General features: G+C 35.9%; 1 protein-coding gene across 2 annotated transcripts in view; it reads left to right on the forward strand.

Annotated features, from left to right (window-relative positions):
- The window catches only part of CNTNAP4 (contactin associated protein family member 4), a 193761-nt gene extending 172830 nt beyond the window's left edge, over nucleotides 1-20931 (forward strand). The window contains exons 17-24 of one of the 2 annotated variants that reach the window (XM_014869079.2): nucleotides 2152-2370; nucleotides 6304-6543; nucleotides 8015-8239; nucleotides 9582-9715; nucleotides 10728-10815; nucleotides 16733-16951; nucleotides 17318-17389; nucleotides 20422-20931. In XM_014869079.2, coding sequence (XP_014724565.2) covers nucleotides 2152-2370; nucleotides 6304-6543; nucleotides 8015-8239; nucleotides 9582-9715; nucleotides 10728-10815; nucleotides 16733-16951; nucleotides 17318-17389; nucleotides 20422-20615 — 1391 coding nt within the window. In that variant the 3' untranslated portion in view covers nucleotides 20616-20931. The remainder of the gene's footprint in view (nucleotides 1-2151; nucleotides 2371-6303; nucleotides 6544-8014; nucleotides 8240-9581; nucleotides 9716-10727; nucleotides 10816-16732; nucleotides 16952-17317; nucleotides 17390-20421) is intronic. The other variant, XM_088157395.1, reaches the window with a different exon arrangement.
- The last annotated feature ends 1555 nt before the right edge of the window (nucleotides 20932-22486 follow it).

Genomic DNA, 22486 nt, shown 5'->3' on the forward strand with positions numbered 1-22486 from the left:
TTCTGTTTGTCGTTCTAGCCACAGCTAGTCACTGACCACTCTATAATTGCCAGCAATCTTCCACTCCACTTTGCCAGTCTGTAGCTGTGCTCTGCCTATGTTTGAATGCACTAGGGTTACAAGAGTTCCCGCAATACTTGGATAGTTTTTAAGTAACATCAGTGTAGGAAGGACTCAAAAAATACTTTTGTGCCAGGAGAGGACTCCTGGATGCATTCTCTTCTGCTGCCTAAGAAATGACCGAAGTGCTCTGTGCCTATGTCCTTTGTTGCAAGACAACACGTTTTAGAACCCAGCATCATCCTTCCACGTGGCATATTTTCTTGGTGATTCATATAAACCTAAATTTTCTTTCAAATTTGCAGTGTTGCTGTTATTAGCAGAAATACTTATAATATTGTAAAATGTTAAGTGATTATATTTTTCACTTTTGCTGACATATTCTGGTTAGACTTCAGACACTACAATGGATGACCATACACCCATTCTTTTTATTTCAGCTATCATATGTGGAACTTAAGGGATTTTTTCAAGATTATATTAATTTTTTAGTGGTACTAACATAATTCGTTATTGAAGTGATTATTTCAAAATCTTTATTATGTGTTTTCTTGCCTTTAAAATCTTAACAGTAACATTATTTGTCAGATCTGTCATTCTGATATGCTATTTAATAGGCCCATTCAGTGAGTTCAAAGCAGAACTTGTGTGTTCAGGCTAAACTCCAACAGTATCCAGAAGATTACAAAGACCTCTCTGCAGAAGGTAACATTCAGTAGAAATTCTTTTTAGCCAGTCACATGGACTTTCCGTTTCTTTTGTTCTCCTACTGTGTGGTTGGCTTTTTTTTTTCCTTTTATCCCTCTATTAAGGGGGAGTGAGTTCTCAGCTTTTTCTAAATAAAAGAAATTTATCCTAAAATTAATTTATTTTACTGTGGAGCTGTGTTTAGACATCAATTATTTCTTATTATTATGTAAAACTGTTGATTTTTAAGCAGAAGAGGTAATTTATTACAAAAGGCATTCCATTTATAAATTGACTGCACAATATGCTTTATTTTATTTAGTAAGTGAAACGGTTTATATATTTCCCATTTTACTTTTCTGTCTTAGGTTCAACTATTATAGAAAACTACTTTATAGGAACAAAATTTAGGGCTTAAGGGATTGCAAATGTGTGACATTACTCATTCTAAAGCTTGGCCAAAGTGGATTTAAATGTTTTAAAATGTTTAAAATATTTTAAAAGGTGAAAAGAAAGTAAAAATACTGTATAGAATATTTTTTTCTAGTTCAATAAATTCCTCTTTAAAATGTTATGTAAAGCTCACCTAATTCCTTGACTCCTAATTTTTTTGCTTTTCTGTCAGAATTCGATGACGTAAATAGGAAACTTTTTTTTGGATCCATGGAATCTTCTCTATAATATTTTAATGAAATTCTTAATAATTCAAAGTAATGGCTATCCATTGCATAGAGAATGCTTTTTTATCATAGATTATTGCCTTTGAATATATGAAAGAAAGACTTTCATAGAGAATATTCACAGTTTTCAGATTTTCAGTTTTCTGGCCTATTCCTCATCTTTATATTTTGACCTGAAAAGATACAGTTATGATTTTCTAGGCAAACCATGAAACTGTGTAATGTGAAAATTGCTTAGAGAAAAACTCAATTTACATCATAATTTTATAAACTACATCAAAATCTTCCCTCTGATGTTTGTAGAGACTATATGAATAATTAACAAAAGGGAATAGACAGTAGAATATGCTGGTTGGATAATAGTTGTGATAATTTAAATACAGTTAACAACAGCAATCAATTTGCATGTAATCAAGAGATGAATTTCATCCAAACCGAAAAATCACAAAGCTAGCACATTTTACTGTTCCTTGACTACTATGCTCTCCAGGGGTCCACCAACTGATTGGTTTCCATGCGGTGCATAAATCATTGCTCTTGCTGTCAGTGAGTATGAAGAATGGGCTGCAGGCCCCTGAAGTAAAGTCTTCCTCTAAAACAATGAGTCTTATCCCATGAAATAGTAGGCTAAACCTTAAAGTAGCTTGTTCTGCTATTAATTATTTTGTGAGCCAATTAATTAAGAACTTACTCAAATGTCTGTTAATTACTATCCTTTTTCTAGCTCCGTCTGAGGTGGTCTTTTCATTTGACGTGGGAAATGGACCCAGCGAAGTCATAGTGCAATCACGCAATTCCTTAAATGACAACCAATGGCATTATGTGAAGGCTGAACGAAATGTCAAAGAGGCTTCCTTACAAATAGATCAGCTTCCTCAAAGATCTCACAGTGCTCCACCTGATGGACATATTCGCTTGCAGCTCAACAGCCAGCTTTTTGTAGGTAGGTGATCCACAGAATAATTCTCAATCATCATCATTAAAAATATGAAAATTCTGGGGTGAGAAGGGGAAGAAGAGGTGTTGGTAACCAGATCTTTTGAAAACACTTTGTACAATGACATGAGAGACTTTGTGAAATATCTGTGGAGATATTAATTATTTTGAGATTATAGATCTCACAGCACCTTGGCCAATAGTTACTCCAGGACAGGATTTCAAGTGAAGTTTACTTCTTTTGCAGTTTGTTTGAAAGACCATCCAAGGATCTAGATTTATACTTTTTTTGAGAGGTTGTAATCTACTAAAGGAAGTTGTGCCATTTCTATAATTTCAAGGAAATTGTGTTGTATCTCTTTGTCCACAGCTTCTCAGGTTGACTTTAAGGCATTTAGATATAATACCAAAAAAGAAGAAATGGAGTAAAAAAGAATTAATTAGTATTTATTTAGCTATTACAGAAAGCTATATAGAGCTATGTGTTATATCCACAGTAGTGTTCTTAATATAATATTACCTTATTATGAATTCATAAGTTGCTAGTGTAAATATATGTTGTACAGTATTAGAGTATTTAAAGTTGGCCCTACTTTTAAAAAGATTTTTTTTATGTCTGCTCTGAGAAACTCATACTAAATTAGTGTAAGTTTTATTTGATGTGTTGGGGAGGAATACATTTAAGGGCAACAATGTTCTTAAACTGTAGCTACAAAAAATGTGAGTACTTCTGAAAAAATGAAATAAGGAGGAAAGTCTTGTATGCTCTGATAAAAAATTGCCTCAAAAGGTAGCAAGGGAAGAAGACAGAGACTAGACCAAACATTGAAGGCTTTTATATTTTGATTAAAAGTATAGAGAAGGATTCTATAACAAAAAAATATATCCAATGTATTAGTTGCAGTGGAGTTAGGAGAAGTTTTGAGGCTGGTTTATATTCACAGTAATGCACTAGATCTATTAATGGAAAGACCAGATTTCTTTTTATTCTACTAGAGTAAACTGTATTGCTGTTCTCTGACTTGACTTGCCATGTAACTGCTATTATATGAATACCTGAAATTAGATCAGTGAAATGGTCTAATTGTATAGGTGTTTTGGCACTATCAAATCTAAATACTTTTCTAATTATTTAGATAATTAGTTGGTCTCTAGTTCTTCTAATCCTCCTCCTAAAAATCTAATACTATCCTGTATTAACAGTTAAACTTTCTGGTGACTCTTTTGGCCATTGAATAAAGTGATTTTTATTGTCAAATAATCTGGCAAATTCAGGTATGCTCTTGTCTATTTCTTTGATCGAGCAGACAATATAAAAACTGTTTTGACTTATTTATAGGCAAGTTGTCTAGCTTGTTTTCTTCAGATAATGTTCAGGTGAATAATTGTACTGGAATAGTGACTTTGTTTTGAATCTGGTGCTGAGGGGTTTTTCTCACTCTGAAAAGTCGTGAACATCCGGGATTAATTAAAGGATCTAGAGAAAAACAAAATACAGAGTGTCTTTAGCATGACATTAGCAGAGGCACTCTTTACTTAAGTGTCATCTTGGAAATCTAGTACCTTCCTTAGTCACCCATCACAGTCAGTAACATATGAAGACTATGATTTCTTCAGATTAAAACACTCTTTACTTCTTATGAAGAAGTAAAGAAGTTGTATGCACTCTGGTTTTTCAAAACCAGAAGAACTAAAGCCTAAAGCAGCCCGGGAAACCACAAAATCATAGACTTGTAGAGTGATTAGGATTGAAAGGAACCTTAATCTAGTTTCAATTTCTTGCCATTTTAAGAGATAACATGAAATTGCCAACTCCAGGTGGTTTTGTTCCATTATAACTGAAAATAGCAATATCTATGTCAAGACCATGTAACACCAAGAATTATAGAAATTTTGAAATTGAAAACTCAAAATGGATGATCACATGGAAGCATTAATCCAAATGAGAACTGGAAATGTATGAGAATTATAGTCTACAGTCTCACCCATCATGGAATATTTTCTGCTTTTACTTCTTAAAAGAGAACAAAGGATAAGAAACATCAGAGTAAGTTGCTCAGTAAAGGACAAGGTATGTAGGTTGCACACCTTGCTAAGCAACACAGATTAATAAAATGTTAGCTATCGTGAAATGTGCTAAAAATAAGGAACAGTAAAAAAAATGAATCACCAATTCTTGTTAGTCCTAGGATTGCTCTGTATAGCTATTACCTATGCTTGGTACTCAGGTATAACCTGTCTGGTATTGCTCTGCAGAGAGGGGTGTTAACCTTCCTATTATTGAAGAATAGACATGGCTGCCTTCTGAGACAAATTATATCAGAACAGACACCAGCTGAGGGGTATTGTAGAATCATTAAGGTTGGAAAAAACCTCCAAGTTCACCAAGCCCAACCTTTGAATGAACATGACCTTGTGAACTAAACCACAGCACTAAATGCCACATTCAGTTATTTCTTGAACATTTTCTAGGAGTCAGGACTTCACAACATCCCTGAGTAGCTCACTCCAATGCTTAGTCACCCTTTCAGTGCAGAAGTTCTCCCCGATGTCCAACATGAACATACCCAGGCCCAGTTTGAGTATATGCCCTCCTGTCCTGTCTTTGTTTGCCTGGGAGAAGAAGCCCACCCCCACCTGGCTCCTCATTCCCTTCCAGCAGTTGTAGAGTGATAAGGTCACCCACGAACCTCCTTTTCCCCAGGCCAAACAAACCCAGTTCCCTCAGCTGCTTCTCATATGAATTACTCTCTTAATCCTTGTACCCACTCCATTCCCTGTCTCCTGACACACTCCAACACCTCAGTGTTTTTCTTGTTGTGAGGGGCCCAGAACTGAGCACAGCACTCTGGGTATGGCCTCACCAGGGCCACGTACAGGGGAACAATTCCTGCCCTGGTCCTGCTGGCCACACTATTGCTGATGCAGGCCAGGATGCCATGGCCTTGGCCACCTGGGTACAGCTGGCTTGTGTGCAGCTGCTGACCTGTAACCCCAGCTCCTTTTCCAGCAGGCAGCTTTCCAGTCACTCTTCTCCAAGCCTGCAGACTTGCATCAGGTTGTTTTGACCAAAGAGTTGGATTGCCAGAATTCTAATTTGTTGAACTTTGCACAACTGACCTCACCCCATCAATCCAGCCTGTCTAGATTCCCTAGCAGATCCTTCCTACCCTTCAGCAGATCAACACTCCCACCCAGCGTAGTATCACCTCCAAACTTACTGCAGGTGCATACAATACCCTCATCCAAATCACCAATAAAGAGATTACACAGAATTATAACTACACTGAGCCTTGTGGAGCCTAATCAGTGGCTGGACATCAGCTGGGTGTAATTCCCTTCACCACCACTCTCTGAGCTTGGCCATCCCACCAGTTTTTAACAGAGCAAAGAGTTCACCTGTTCAAGCCATGAGCTGCCAACTTCTCCAGAAAAATTTTAATGATAGAGGTATCATCATCCATACCATATGATTTACAGACAGATAGACACACGTCAGTTTATCAGTTTATTCAGTAGAATACTGAAATATTGAAATAATGAAACTATTCTCCTCTCCTCTCCTCTCCTCTCCTCTCCTCTCCTCTCCTCTCCTCTCCTCTCCTCTCCTCTCCTCTCCTCTCCTCTCCTCTCCTCTCCTCTCCTCTCCTCTCCTCTCCTCTCCTCTCCTCTCCTCTCCTCTCCTCTCCTCTCCTCTCCTCTCCTCTCCTCTCCTCTCCTCTCCATTTTTTGTGAATTAATAGAGTATTCAAGAGATCTCTGTAGTTACTTGACATAACAGAAATCAGATGTACTTTTAAAGCTACTTATAAATATTCTCACATGAATAAACTTGTGTCTTGAAAAGTCATAATATACTGTTCATAAACTGTAAACTATAAAGATGGTTTTACATATGAATTATTTGAAAGTTTTAAAACTCCTATACATTTATTTTCAGGTGGAACAGCATCCAGGCAGAAGGGATTTTTGGGATGCATTCGTTCATTACGGTTGAATGGAATGGCCCTTGATCTGGAAGAGAGAGCAAAGATAACACCAGGAGTTGAACCAGGCTGTCCTGGACATTGTAGCAGCTATGGTAACCTGTGTCACAATGGTGGAAAATGTAGAGAGAAATATAGTGGATTCTCCTGTGACTGCACTTTTTCAGCCTATGCTGGTCCATTCTGTAAGAAAGGCAAGTATGTCTTTTAGCTTTATCAGTTATTGAAAACAGGACCATACAGTCCACATCAAGATCTTCACATCCCTATAAAGAAATGTTTAAATGCTTCCAAAATATTTAGTGTACATAATGTAGGTAAATATTCAGCTGTATTTAGTCAATATCTGTAAGTTTTACTAAACACTCGTCTTTCAAAGATAACTTCAATATATACCATTTAAGCAGGAACCACATTACCCAAAAGGATTAACATTTTCAGGCAACTTTTTTGATTCTTTAATACTATAGTAAATCTAGGAACTATATTTTTGTGGTAAAGCATTTGAATTTCTGTCTTTCAAATAGTAGTCTCAAAACTAAGTCTGAGTTTGGAAAACAAACCAAGAAGTAAAACTTAAATCTACTTTTTGCTATAAGAAGATAGTAAGATCTTTGCAAACACAACTGGACCCATTTTCCAAGTCTTTTAAAAGTAGTTCTTTGGTGTTGTTATCATACCAGTAGATGATCATAAGCCATCAGGTCCGAATTTCAAAAATGAAAGTTTATCTAGAAGTTTTGGTGTTTGCATAAAATTCAGATTTGCAAAAAATCTTGCTTCCTCCATGTATTAAATGCATTCTGCAAAGTACTAAGCAGCTTGTATGCCACAACTTCATATTCCTCTAAATTAGCAAAAAATCTGCCCTGTCATCCTTGCTACCACAAAAGTGAGGAACCCATCTTTGATATATGGAAGACTTTCCATATCTAGCACTTCAGATCTAATGAGGAATAATGTTTTCCTCCTCTGCATCAGAAAAGACTAATAGTTGCGCTGTAATATTCAGCAGAGACGGAGTAACTTCTGTTGCTATAAGTGCAGGATGACCTAAATAACTTGCAGTTCAGCTTTTGTCAAATACTCAGCCAGATTACAGAAACTTGAAAAAATTTCACCAAAGTGTGAAAGCTGTGAAAACAGCTATGAGAAATCACAGAATTACAGAAGCCCTCTTTAAGTGATTCATCCTAAGACCATAAGACAGTTTCTATTTTCCTTTTCTTTCCCCTACCTGACCAGTCTCTTCTACCACATATGTGTTTCAAGCCAAATCTAATCTGTATGTTAGGATTCAAATTGCTGCACCCACTTCTTTGTAGGAGTAGTATACATACAAGACAGAATATATTGTGCTTGAGGACTAGGATGATCAATAGAAAATAACCTAGAAAAAAATGCACTTCTTCATTAAACAGGTATTTAAGACACACATCTAAATGAGCTTTTGCCCCAGACCAGGTCATGTCTTATATTTCTCGGTAGTTCTAAATGCTAGTTTCATTTATATTTATATTTTAGCTCTATCACAAAAGTGTAGAATACATTTTATTTTCTTCTGTGGTGAGGCAGAAGGAAAAAAAACAAAACCCAAGCAGACAAAAAGAGATGTCTAGTGTTATTTTGCATTATATTTAAATATTGATTTACTTTGTGTTTCAGAGATCTCAGCCTATTTTTGGACTGGCACTTCTGTGACCTACAACTTTCAAGAATACTACACGTTGGCTAAAAATTACAGTTCTCATGCTTCTTCTTTCTATGCTGACATGACACTGACCAGGGAAGAAATTACATTTGCCTTTCGAACAACGCGGACACCAAGCTTACTGCTCCATGTCAGCTCCTTCTACAAGGAATACCTCTCAGTCATTCTCACCAGGAATGGTGAGTTTTCAGATTGGATGTCTGGAAACACTGATGAACGTCATAACTGTCAGCTCTAATTCTCTGTGATTTCCAGACCTGAATCACAAACTACATGTTGTCTTGATGGTTCTTTAGATGGTTTGTTTTTCACCTGCATCAAGCATTCTTTCCACATCAAAAACATTCCTCCTACTGTAATTTCAACTTTCCCGACTGATTTTTTTATTGTGTTGTCAAAATGTTTATTTCTGAAAATCCTTTAGAAATTTTTGGATTTTAAAGTTTGGAAATAAAATTAAATTTTATCTGAGCTGTGTTCTACTCATGAGGCCTATTAATTGCCATCCTCAAAATAAATAACGAAATTAAATACTTTTAAAAGTGCTTTATCCATTTCCCAAATTAATCAGAGGTAATTTCATTAAATTGATTTCATAAGCTACTTATATACCTATGAAAATACATATATATGCATATAGCTGTTCAAATACATGTAACATGGTTGATGTTTTTATTTAAGCTGAACATTAATTATTAGTTGGATTCTTTTCCATTCTTTCATCTAGGTTGGTTTTTTGTTTGTTTTTTTTTAAGTAAAATAACCCTGCAGACTAAGTTAAATCTTCAGGTTTATTATAGACTCTGCAGTCACAGTTGTTCCACGCTAAAGGAAGGTTCTGCACTTTCTTAGACATATATCTGGATATAGAATAGCTGTATTATTCTCTGTGTCATGTGACATGGAACATGTTTTGCTCATGACTGGCCTGAGTCTGGCATGGGCCTTGATTTCTGGAGCATGAGCAGAAAGTTGTGGTCCATCTGCAGCTAAGAAGGAATTTCTGACCAGGAAACTACATTGCCTTTGTGTTCTCTTTGTGTGATTATTTGTGTTTACAGATGGTATTCTGAGAGCTAACAATAAGGAATGGAAAGGGAGTTAGTACATTTCATTCTACTTAATTTTCAAATGGTCAGAAGTTTACAGGACTGGACAGGGAAAGCATTATTCAAGAATTATATTTGACAAGTCACCATTAAGAGAGCTGCCAGACTGAGTCTTTCTCAGCTAAATTTTGAAAGTAATTATAAAATTTCTGCCCAAATTTTAACACAATAATCAAAATTGAGACAGCTTTTGACTATTTTTGCCACTATATCCTGCTTCCGACATTGCTATTACTCATTCTGTTGCCTTTAATTTCTCACTTGTATCCGTTTCTGATGACTAAGTCCTTAAACAAATCAAGCATATGTTTTGCCCTTGAAGCTCCCCTGTGAAGGAGTATATGATTTATACTGTTTATAAAGTGCTACACCTTTATACTGTGCTACACCTTTGCTCTCTTTATCCCTGCAGGAAGTTTACAGATTAGGTACAAGCTAGATAGCCATGAAGATCCTGATGTCTTCAGCATCAGTTTCAAAACCATGGCTGATGGACAACTACAACACGTGAAGATTAATAGAGAGGAGGAAACACTCTTTGTAGAGGTAATTCTTTTAGGGAGGGAATAAAGTGGATTATCATAAAAAAGTAGACAAGCAAAATGAAGTAAATACTTGCAACAAGGCAATTATCCCCAAATAATATGTGCCTTAATATCTCAAAGCTAACTTAACACTCGCATGATGCACAGTCAAAACTAATGTTAGCCAATCTCTGATGTTAATTTTGTTTATTTCAAAAGGTCAGTATCACCTCATAATTTTAAATGAAAATGCAATTAATTGTTTGATGGTTAAATTTTCAAAATTTGGTAAATGTGTATGACTGCTGTTGTTTGTTTCAGGTCTTGCATTTCCAGATTTTTTATTTCAATTATGCACTAAACTACAGTACAAATATATTAGCAACCAGATAACAATTTTATTCTATTTTTAAAACTTCCTTTGGTTTCTTTTACATCATCAAAGGAGCATAGCTATTAAGAAGAAAATTTTTATACTTTTTGTGGAAATATCATGATGAAATAGAAACATTTATTTTGCTAATTGTTAATACTAACATGCAAAAAGTCTTTCTTTTATTTTTAATTTTAAATTCATAATACCTGTATGTTACAATTTAGTATTTTGGGGCTAGAACTTGGGTTTGTAAGGGTACTTGGCTTGAAGTTGTTCTAGAGGTACCCTGAGAGACAGAGTATTTACACTATTTTTGATCTTTATGACGTTAAATACTGAGTACCTTTTTTAAATGAAAATAGGCTTTTTAATATTTTTAAAGATTTGCTATTTTTATTCATCTTAGAGGTGAAAAAGAAAGAATCATCCAAATCAATAAGATAAATAAAGGCTTATTAAGTGGGATGCTTAAGAATATCAGTTATAATCAGTGATCTAAGGAAGCTGATAATCTATTTCCTGATTAGTTTTTATGCTATAAATAACAAATACTTCCCCGAGACCCTCTTATTTTTAGCCATGATCTTACCTGCTTTTTTGAAAATATTGACTATCTCTTCCATTATACTACTTTGTTCCTCACTCTATCATTCCACAGGTTAACCAGAATGAAAGAATGAAGTTTATTCTGTCTTCAGGCACAGAATTCAATGCAATCAAGTCTCTCACACTTGGCAAGATTTTAGGTAAGTGGAACACTGCAGCGTTTTCTAAAATTGCAGGGTTTTCTAAAACATGGATCAAAATGTCATCATGGGGCATGAAAAATAATAGCACAAATGTCATTGAAAGACATTTGTTATTGTGGATTTACTTAGAAACAGAGTTACAATCAAGGTAGAAACTCTAGTCTTGTTGAAATACAGATATAATCACAAATAAGTGCTTCCTGAAAAAATGATCAAGTGGGGTCCATTTAAAATAATTGTACACTTCTCTCTCATTTTGCAATCAAGCATTAAGAAACAATGCTTTGTGTTCTATTCTGGAGAAAACAAATCAAATTGAGATCATACAAAGCTGATATGATACTATTAATCATGTATCATACTTGAAAAGCTTCCTGTGATTGGGTTTTGAGGCAAGCAGTGAAGAAAATGATAATGTAAGTAACATCTTTGTTGGAGATTCTTTGTCTCATGATGATTCATCAAAATATGTCTGTTTCTCTTCAATAATGATCAAAATGAAATTTACCTATCTATAGTGACCATTTTTTTATGTTCTTAAAAGAAAATAGCAATAGCCTGGACTAAAATTCTCAAGATCTTGTTATTTTCATACCTTTCACATTGGTAAAATCCAGCGATAGAAAAAGATTTGGTGCTGGTGCAAATTTAAAGGATATTTCTCTTTCCTCTAAAGTAATTTCATAGAATCATAGAACGTCTTTAGTTGAAAATGATATAAAAGATCACCCAGTTCCAAGACCCCTGCTGTGTGCCAGAACGCCTTCCTCCAGACCAGGTTTTTCAAAGCCTCATCCACTAGCCTTGAACACTTCCCATGAGGACATGAACCATTTTCCTGGACAATCTGTTCCAGTCTCTCTCACACACAGAGCAGAGAATTTCTTCCTCATTTCCAGGTTAAATCTACAATTCAGTTCAGTTTAAAGACATTCTCCTCTGTCCTATTACTACATGCATATGTGAAATGTCACTCATCAGCTCTCTTGTAGCCTCCTTTAGGAACTGGAAGGCTGCTTTAAAATCATCTTGGAGACTTCTCCAGGCTTGAACAACCCCAGTTCACTCAGTATTTCTTTATAGGAGAGCAACTCCAGTACTTTGATTGTCTTCACAGTCCTTCTCTAGACTTGCTCTATCCAGTCCATGCTTTTCCAATGCTGAGGACCCCAGAGCTGGATGCAGGGTTCCAGGTGGGGTCTCATCAGAGCAGACGAGAGGTGCAGAGTCTCCTCCCTTGCCCTGCTGGCCACACTGCTTTGGATGCAGCCCAGAATCATGGAATGGTCTAGATTGGAAGGGACCTTAAAGATCACCTCATTCCAACTCCCCTATGATAGGCAGGAACACCTTCCACTAGACCAGGTTTCTCAGGGCTGCATCCAACCTGGCTGTGAACAGTCCCAGAATACAAATGGCTTTTGGGCTGCAAGTGCACATTGCTGGCCCATATTGTGCTTCTTGTCCACCAGCATCCCCCAAGTCCTTCTCTACAGGGCTGCTCTCAATCCATTCACCCCCTAGCCTATGTTGATATTGGGAGTTGCCCAGATCCTGGTGCATAACTTTGCACTTGCCATTTTTGAACTTCATGAGATTCACTCAGTCCCAGTCCTCATGCCTGCCCTCTGGACAGCATTCCATACCCCAAGTGTGTCAACTGAACAATTGAGTTTAGTGTCATCCACAGACTTGCTTCGGATGCACTCAATCCTCTCTTGGTCATTAGAGAGGATACTGAGCAGAAATTGTATCAGTGTGGGCCCCAGAGGAGCACTACCTATCACCAGTCCCTATTTAGACTTTGAGCTATTGCATGCAAATGTTTGGATAAGGAGATCCGATTAATTCTTTATCTGTCAAATAGGTGGTTCTTGTTTTCAATTATGAGAGTGTTATCTAGAAAATGTAGAAGAATAATTTTAAATATATAATAAATTTCATATAGTGATAGTTATTATTATGAGAACAATTGCCAAATGTTAAATAGCTTAAAATGTATTAAAGAAATGTAGAAACCATGTTTATAGACCATATAAAAAAATCTTAATTACTTTTTAGTTATCATTAGGAGAATCTCAGTGTAGCTGATTTTTCTTATTTGAAAACTAAGCAAGTACCTCTAACACAAACAGAAATATATACTTTTGAAATGTAGATTTTATATATAAAATTCACACTCCAGAAAAGAACTGCTGTGTAGATATGCATAAAAAGAGGAAAAAAGAATGATCACTTAATCATAACTTTAAAGCAATATTAGCTGAAATATAAACTACTACAAGAAAATTGTTACAAATATTCCCAAACTTTACAATTTGATAATAAAATGGAATCAGGAACATATAGTATTTTGAAGTGTAGTAGTTTATTGCAGTTACACTCACATCACAGTGACCAGTGACAGAATAAAAGCTTATTTTATCTTTGTTATTAAATATCACATCAAAACTTTTATCAATTTTCGCAAAAATGCATTTGATGAAATTTATGGAAATGTACATTTTCTGACAAATAGTCTATTGGTCTTTTGACCAGGACCAATACTGTCTATTCCACAGGGCCATGCAGTTACAAAAATTCAGAGATGGGATTTTCTTCAGTTGTATGATGGCTTTGCAATGACCCAGCAGTGCAAAGCACAGAGTTACAATGACCTCTGGGGCACTCAGCACAGTTTGTTTCAGAATCTGTCCTGAAAAATGTGTATGTTTCTCCCCCTTTCAAAGGAGAGTTACTATTTCTTCTAGAAATTTGATTGCTTTGGGTTCTGATTCCTACCATGTCCTATCTAGAGACTGGAGAAGACTTCACGAAGGCAGAAGAAAAAAGTAATGAGTGCTTGTTGCAGTGAAGAGGTCTAAACATAAGAAGTTAATAAAATATGAAATCATGTATTTCTTGTACTTGAAAATGTTGCTCAGGAAAACCAGACAAGGAAACTTTTTAAAAAAGAATTAACTTCACTTGAAGTACTTTTCTGAACTCTTCTGCATTTGAACATGACTCAGTTTTTTTTCAAACAAGACTTATGCAGAATCTCCTGCTCCAGCTGGATCCCTGTAAATCTATGGGATCTGCTCCATATGCAAGCAAGAATACTCAAAAAGCTGGCTGATGTCACTGCCAGGTCCCTCTCAGTGGTTTTTGAATGATGGAATTTGTACAAGTTCCAGTTGACTGGAATCTCGCTCATGTTGTCCCAGGTTTCAATAAGGGTAAGAAGACTGACCCAGGAAACTACAAGTCTGTCAGTCTCACTTCAGTGCCTGGTATAATTATGGAGAAGATTATTTTGGAAGGCATTGAAAAACATCTGAAGGACAATGCAGTCATTAGCCACAGCCAGTACAGGTCCATGAATGGAAAGTCTTGCTTATCAAACCTGATTTCCTTTTATGCCAACATAACACACCTCATTGATCAAGGGAAGCCAGTTGACATAATCTTTTTCAGTAAATCTTTTGAAGGTGTCTCTCACAGGATGCTTCTGGACAAGATGTCCAGCCCATGTCTGGATAAAAACGTCATGTGATGGGTGAGCAGCTGGCTCATGTGTCAGGCACAAAGGGTTACAGGAATGGGGTGACATCAGGAACCCCATCCTCAGCCCTATGTTCTTCAACATCTCCATAAATTACTTGGATGCAGGACTCAAAGGTACAGTAAGTTTGACAATTATGCTAAATTAAGAGGAACTCTTGACTCCCTTGAAGGCAGAGAGGCCCTGCAGAGAGACAGCAACAAATTAGAGAGCTGAGCAGTTGCCAACTTACGAAGTTTAACAGAGACAAGTTCCAGAATCTGTGACTGAATGTAAGGAAATAATGGGAAATGAGATGCTGGAAAGCTGTGCCATGGAAAGGCATCAGGGGGTCTTGGTCAATGGCAAATTGAACCTGAGTCAGCAGTGCCCTGGTAGCCAGAGGTGGGGCAGCCCTGTCCTAGGGTGCATCAGGCACAGCATCACCAGGCAGGCGAAAAACGGGATTGTCCCACTCTGCTCTGCTCTGGGCTGGGACAGCCTCACCTCGAGGTGTGCAGTTAGGGTGATGTAATACAAGATATAAAGCCATTAGAAGGCCTCATAGTTCTTGTCAAAAAAGTTCTGAAGGAGCTGTGTGTCTGCTGACTTTCTGCTCGACTACTTCACAAGGACAAATTGTTGAAGCAGAGTTAAAGAAAGATAGTGTGTATTGGTTTTGAGGGATCCTTTTTTTGTTGTTTTATTTAAGAAGACAATGTAGGTGGAGTAATTTTGTCTATGGTGAACTTGGGTACACTTAGCAAATTAATTGCTATTTAAGATACTTGAGGATGTGTAACTTCAGTTTACTGCAATATACTGTCTCCAATAAACAACTTGTGAGTGTTTTTGAGTGTCACAGTCAGTTAAATTTTACTTTAGTGGGAAAGTGGATATGGTGGTCTTCCCTAAGCCCTTTCACTTTATCATCAAGATTTCCTGATCCAATATAATGCTTTACTTTATCCCAGCAATATTTCCCAGGAGTCAAGTGAAATCAAAGGATTTAAAATATTCCTTTCCTATTATAAAGTTTAAAAAAAATGATTCGTATAGGAACTAAAAAATAATAGAAGCCACCCTACTCTTGAGGTTTTCAATCTGACTCATATTTTGAGGTATCTCTTTTTATCACAGGGGGTTTGTGAAAATGTGTTCTTGCCACTTCAGTGTTAATTTTTTCTTAAAACATCCCATCCTAGCAGATCCTTCAGTGCATTAAGGCAGATATTGAAAACAGCTGCAAAGAAAGCAGAGACAATTAAACAGCCAATATCTTATGCAATCCATGAGTCAGGTGAGCTGACTTTTGGCTGACATCTATCTCTCGAGTAGTCTATCACCACTGCAATAAGCAGAGATTAGTTGAAGAAAATGCTACTCTGCTGTTTTGCAACATTCTACCTGAACATATTATCCCATTTTTTGCTATTACCTAAATTTTATTGAGGACTGCAGTGTAGAACTTTAAATTATTGTTGTAGTTATTGTAAAGATCCCAAGTTCATTTGTGGGTTCCAGGACATGTTGGAAGTGAAAATTAATGAGATTAAATTCCCATTTTATTTGCAAATTTATTTCCCTTATGAGTCCTCCTTTTATAACTAATACTTCCAGAGTTTTTGCTTAAATTAGAGCTGTCAGAGTAAATAAACTGTTTGTTTTCTGCATCGAAAGTGGTGCATTAGTGAGCATTACCTGGTGAATTAACAGAGTTCTAACATGCACAGTGCTTGTCACATGAGTTCAGAAATGCAACTCAAGGGAAAAAGTGAGGAGGTCTCTTTTTTGTTTTTTCTCCCCCTTTGTAATACCCGTAATGGTATCATCTTTTAAAATGTATAGTAAGCTGGAACACAATTCATTTTTTAAAATTTCACAGAAAATATCTTGATGGATTTCCAGGATCTGAGGACCTGAACTCTTCAGGATTTTTATTTTGACAGACTTGATGGTGCTGGAAGGGAGTAGATGTCTGAGTCTATAGAATGAGTATGTTCCAAAAATGTTTATTTATGAGAAGAAATCCAATAAAATGCGTATTTCTGGAATGCATTCTTCAGTCTTATGTTTTTGTTACATTTTAATTTAAATGCTTTATTTACAATAGAAACTTTTTGCTTTGGAACTTGCTATAATAATTTAAAAGCATTTCCCTCAGCAGATTAGCAACTGTCATCTGTTCAACAAAAAAAAGAGGGGGAGGGGTTGTATGTATCTGTCTTTTCATTAAAGTCAGAAAAGAAAGGGATTCAGTGAATCTACATATGTTGCTGCAACTCAAATATTCTCAGAGGAACACAGGTTAATTATTCATTTATTCTTCTGACACTTTATTTTGTACATTTGCACTATGATTAATTGTGTTCTGTTCCTTTTGATTAACAGAAAACAGCGATGTAGATGAGGAGACTATGAAGGCAAACTCTCAGGGGTTTGTTGGCTGTCTATCTTCAGTGCAGTTCAACCACATTGCTCCTTTGAAGGCTGCACTGCACCACAGCAGCTCAGCCCCTGTCATTGTAAAAGGGCGTTTCACTGAATCCAACTGTGGTACTTTAACTGGAGCTGACTCAACATCAAGTGAAACAACCCATTCATTTGCAGGTAGCATATGGTTATCACTTGTTCTGATCTCTGAAGCAAACTCCAAATAGAATACTCATGACCTGAATCACAACTGACTTTATTTTTCCATGCGGGTTAACCTCTCAGGAGTAGTTTGTAAATAATTCTCTTTTGTATGTATTTACTTCCTTTTCTCTAGCCTTTCTCTTTTCATCTGAATGTTTACATTTTTCTTTTTATCTCTGAAAAGTGTCATTTGCATTCATGTTCTATGCATGCTTACTGACCCACACTACTGCCACTGTATCATATTGTAAATGAACTGTAACAGTGTGAGAATTTCTTAAAAAAACATATCTTCTATTTGTCTGTCGTTTTCTTTTCTTTTTTTTTTTTCTGCTGCAGATCACTCTGGACCAATAGATGAGGGAAAGCCCTTAGCTAATGCAATCAGAAGTGACTCTGCAATTATTGGAGGTAATAGGGACTGTAAGACTGTAACAAGCCACAGGAAACTTTCTTTTCTAACTGTGAATCTGTCAGTGATGAAGTAACTTTAGCTTTGTTTGCATACAGAAACTAGTAAAAATTCTTCATTTTACTATAGTTGGCAGACGGATAAAAGTCAAGCATTGTTTTAAAATATAATTGATCACACTCGTCTTACTACATAAATTTATGCCATGTTTCCATATATTGAAGCATTCTGCTGAAAAACAAGGTAGTAAGGACAGAATTTCAACCTGCATAATAGTGGTGTCTACAATTTTAAAAAATGCTTGGATTTGTTGAAAAATTTGTTGAAAATTTAAGAAAGAACCATCATTTCTTCTTGACTTTGCCAAAAAATAACCTTTTGCTACAAAGTCAGTTTTAAAATCTTCTTTAATAAATCAGAACAACAAAGACTTTATCTTAAGAATATGAGGTTTAACACTTCTTGAATCAATCCTCTGGCAGTCTGAGGAAATTTCATCCTGGTTTCCTGTTGGAAAGGTAATGATCTCTTGGAAAGACTTTCACTTGCATTGATTTACAGCTTAAAATGCATGTTACAATAATAATAAGAATAATTACTGTTGCTTTGAAACACAGTCTTTTCTTCCGACTTCTTTTGGATATTTGTCAGCTCAAATAGAAGTACAAATAATAATTCATAACCTTTTTTTAAATAATTTTTTTTAATCAGAGGAATAGAGGAAGAACCTTGTAGAATTCAGTTACTTCTGAAGTGACTATGGTGATAGTCCCTATACTGTTTATGCCTATCAGAACAAATAGAGCATAACGCTTAGGATAGATGTGTGTGCTTAAAAGTACAGGACTGATAATCAGGATATACAGGTTCCATCACCGTGCCTTTCTGAATGATTGTCCTTAAGATACATCTCATGAATCCTATGTGAAGGATCCATCTCAGATGGACACTCATATGAAATCCAGCAGTGTCTCTTTAGCACAAATGAGGAGTACTCAAGTGAGCCTTAATAGGGACAGTTTGGGGTTGGGGACCCTGATCAGAAACTCAACTCCTTTTACCAGTGTTGAAGCAAGTATATGTCTCTGTCAGTTCAAATTTTCTTTTAAGGCATAGTGTCTTCTCCTGTGACTATCACCCTCTGTAAGAATTTCTAGGAGTATGTCTTCTCTTGGGAGGAGGTGAGGAAATAAAACTTGTTTTCACTCATGATGTTTTGGCAGTGTAATTCTGTTTCAATGTGCATAGATTTTGACAGAAAGGGCAGTGGGATGAAAAGGTCACCCACTCTTGTCTTTTAAATTCTGAAAATATTTACTTTCTAAGAGTTTTTAAAGCTCAGTAGAGAAAGGATATAGTGGAATTTAGTAGAATAAAACTGTCCAGTCTTTTCATTGAAGTTAAAATTGCTTAGGTTTATGAATGGTTGAGTTAGGATAAGAAACCACAATCACTTTTCTATCTTCCATTTAAACAATGATACCTGCTATGGTCAGTGCATGCAAAAGCACACTGCATGACCAGTGGCCTCTGCTCAAGACAATGATACCAAAGATACTAAGATGAGATTATTAAGCCTAAAAGCTTCCCTTCTTGTAAAATGATACTTTTGTCTGTATAGTTTTATACACAACAAATGTGAATTTTACCGCTGATTTCAAGGAAGGTCAGAATTTAAAAATACGTTGTCGGAGTTTTTTACATGTCTAGCTTAGTATAAATTTGCTTTACTGTTTCAAAATATTAATATTATTTTACATAAATATTTGTACATCAAGATCACTATGTACTAGATAACAGTGTGGGGTGAGGATTTTTATGTATGTTAACAGCAAAGTAATTTTTTAACTTGAAGCTGTAATAGTTACAATCCTTTTATGATAATAATAACAATACTTTTATTTTTATTAAGCACATTTGGGAATATGCAGTCACAATTTGTCTTCTGCCTGTGTTTGTTTGAAAGACAAAACAAAGCAAACTGTGCAGCTTTCAGTAAAATTTCAGGTTAAACATACTTAAATGAATATAACTGAGAATGGTATCAGTTCAGCTACTTCACACAAAAGAAGTTTCTAGAAAAGTCCTTAGAGAAAGCATTTACTGTGACTGAAATAAAAAAATTACTTTTCTAGTTAATTTAAATTTTAAAAAAAATACTTAGATTATAAAGTCCATTTCAGAGAAGGATCTACTGTATTAAAACCTTTATATTCCTACAATGATGGATGGCTACCCACAGTAGAGATCAAGAAAACTGGCATGTCCTGAATTTTGGATTTATGTGTGTTTATCTACAGTGCTAAGGGACTAGGTGTTTTTATTTTTCTTGCATCAGTAACCAAGTTGTGCAACAGACTGTCCCTTTGTCTACTGTAACTGAGCCACTGCATTAAAACTGTTTTCCAGACTGCTTAGTGCTCTTTCCATCCCAACAGCCTAGAGCTATTTTCTGCCTCTTTGACAAACTGGATCCAGTTCCTTTCTGTTTCCTCAAATTCCTCTCCTGCCCATTCTGTGACTCATGAAGCTAAGGTCCTAAGACCATTATGACTGGATGAATGAGGAGGAGAGAAGATGGGTTGGCAGTCCATAAGGTCTTGCTTGTCTCTGTGAGAAGTATCTCACCTTGCTGTTCCTTCTCCACGGTGGCTTGAGTTCCCAAACTAGCCGAAATCTAGGCCCTGATAGTGAAGGAGAAAAATAAACCCTCTTATTGAAAATACTCTAGGGTGCCTAGTGGGTTTTCCATTCAAAAATTTCAAAAATTATAATGATCTGTGGATTTAATATTACTATCATTATTATTATTATTAATAGGGTGCAAAATTTCAAAATATTTACCATGAAACTTACACATTAGAGTGCTGTTTCTTATTTGAAAGCAGCTATGTCTTCTCATTTCTCAGGCTTTCCTGTAAGCCCTTCCATTATGTGATGTAGTCATTCTTTCTTTGTCCTGTTCTCTGGCTTATGTGTTATTATTTTTCTGTCCTTCCTCATTACTTTTTTTTCTCTTTTCTTCTTGTAGGTGTGATAGCAGTTGTCATATTCATCCTACTTTGCATCACGGCCATAGCCATACGCATTTATAAAAAGAAAGGCATATACTCAAAAAATGAGGCAAAAGGATCTGAAAATGAAGACAGTGCTGAATCTGCATTGAAAAGTGAGCTCAGCATGCAAAACACAGCCAATGAAAATCAAAAGGAATACTTCTTCTGATTGTCATTAATGATTTAATCTAATAAAATAATGTGACAGTCTGACTTTCTTGCTAAGCCAGGGGGCTCTCACTGGACAGAAAAAGTTCTTGCACACTATTCTAAATGCAATGGATTTGAGACTTACTATACTTGATATGTTCAGTCTCAGTGATTGCTGTAGCGGGCCTCTTTAAATTACATGCATTCCTTAGCTATTATACCGTAAATGCATTTTATGTAACAGTGAATTAGATATTGTAGCCAATTTCATTGTTGGTAGTTTCCGACTGTTCTAATGTGACCTTCTACAAATGAAGTTTAATGTACACACTGAATATGATTTTTGAATGGGAAAATTGTTATGAATTTATTCCTATCATTTCCTTTAAAATTTGATTGATTATTTTTGTTCAAGGTGAAAGGTAGATTCTAATACTTTGTGTTACTAAAGAAATTCTGCTGTGCTGCATTATGGTGATCCGTCTTACTTCCTCAAACTGAAAATGCCTTTGGAGCTGCTGTTGGCTGGTGTCAGCATCTGCTTGTGAGCCATGGCATTTGATGTCCAGAACAAACTGTATTTATTTCCCCTGAGATGTGACTGATACCTTCATTATCCCTTCCTTTTGGCAGGCTTAGCAGAACTGAAGAGTGTACAGTGGGTTGAAATATTTTAAAATCTCTTTTGCAGTAGATTTTCACTTACAGTCAGGTGATGGCACCAAAAGACTCACACACATTTTGGGCATTTTGAATTAAATTGGGGGAAAAGAAGACAAGACCTTTGCTTGGAAAGATTAAGTAAAACACTAAGGGTTGTTAATTTATCAAGAGTGGAAGCACCAAAAGATGATCAAGGTTACTGTCCCTGGAAATTAGTGATGCTTCTGTCAAGAAGTTATGCTCAGTGCACTATCTGGGATGTATTCTTTGGAACTGTTGTATCTATGATTTGCCCCAGACTTCAAAACTAATTTTTTCTAAGTTATAGAAATCATACAGTGTCTGCTACATGAGTACTTTCGTTTGCACTCTTAATAGTACCTACTATATGTCTGTGAGATAAGGTCTGATTACACCACTCAAAATTAAATAGGTGCTTACTATGCTGACAGAGTAAATGAAAGCTATCTATGTTGTTAGATAGACAAATTGTTAGATATGAAGGCTAGGTTTAAGTTGTCTACAAAGAAGATTGTAAGGTCATTTTAGACACCACAGGGTATCTGAAATGCCCATGTGGCCTGATTTGAATGTCATAGATTCTACAGAAAGTATGTGTCTTTTGGAAGAGACATACAGGAATTGGGCATCATAAATGGCATTAGATGACAATGTTTATGCAACTGACCCACACAAAGCATTTTTTGGCTTTCCCCATTCAGATGACTGAGTGCCTAGAGCTTGGATCTGAGAAAACAAACAGGATTTCTGTGACCGTGTAGACTTGAATTTGAAATTTAAATATCTTCCAGAATTTATTTATATCTACTCCCATTGAAAGGAATGAGAACTCTCATTGTTATTCTATTAGAAAAATCAAAGCTAGACCCTAGATTATGAAGTTTAGAAAATGTTTATCATAGGTGCCCAACAACATTATAAAAACTGGAAAACTGGCATGGTATGCCAAAACATTTAGTAAGTAAATTTCTTTACATGAAAGGTAATTGTAAATATAAATGTCCAGCAGTTATTTTAGTTTGAAACTTACTTTCTTCCATCAGCCTTTACTTTCTATTTTCAGAATTCTACCAGTCCTTTCTACTTCCTTCTATACAGACTTACTTAATTTTTAGGAAAAAATTATTTCCTTTTTTTGGGTGCCTGGATGTTCTGCAATCATAAATTGTTCAGATTAACGTGTAGTGCTTTCTTGTTTTCATTTTA

The sequence above is a fragment of the Sturnus vulgaris genome, chromosome Z (assembly GCF_052056855.1).
Source record: "Sturnus vulgaris isolate bStuVul1 chromosome Z, bStuVul1.hap1, whole genome shotgun sequence".
In the NCBI taxonomy this organism is placed as follows: Eukaryota; Metazoa; Chordata; class Aves; order Passeriformes; family Sturnidae; genus Sturnus; species Sturnus vulgaris.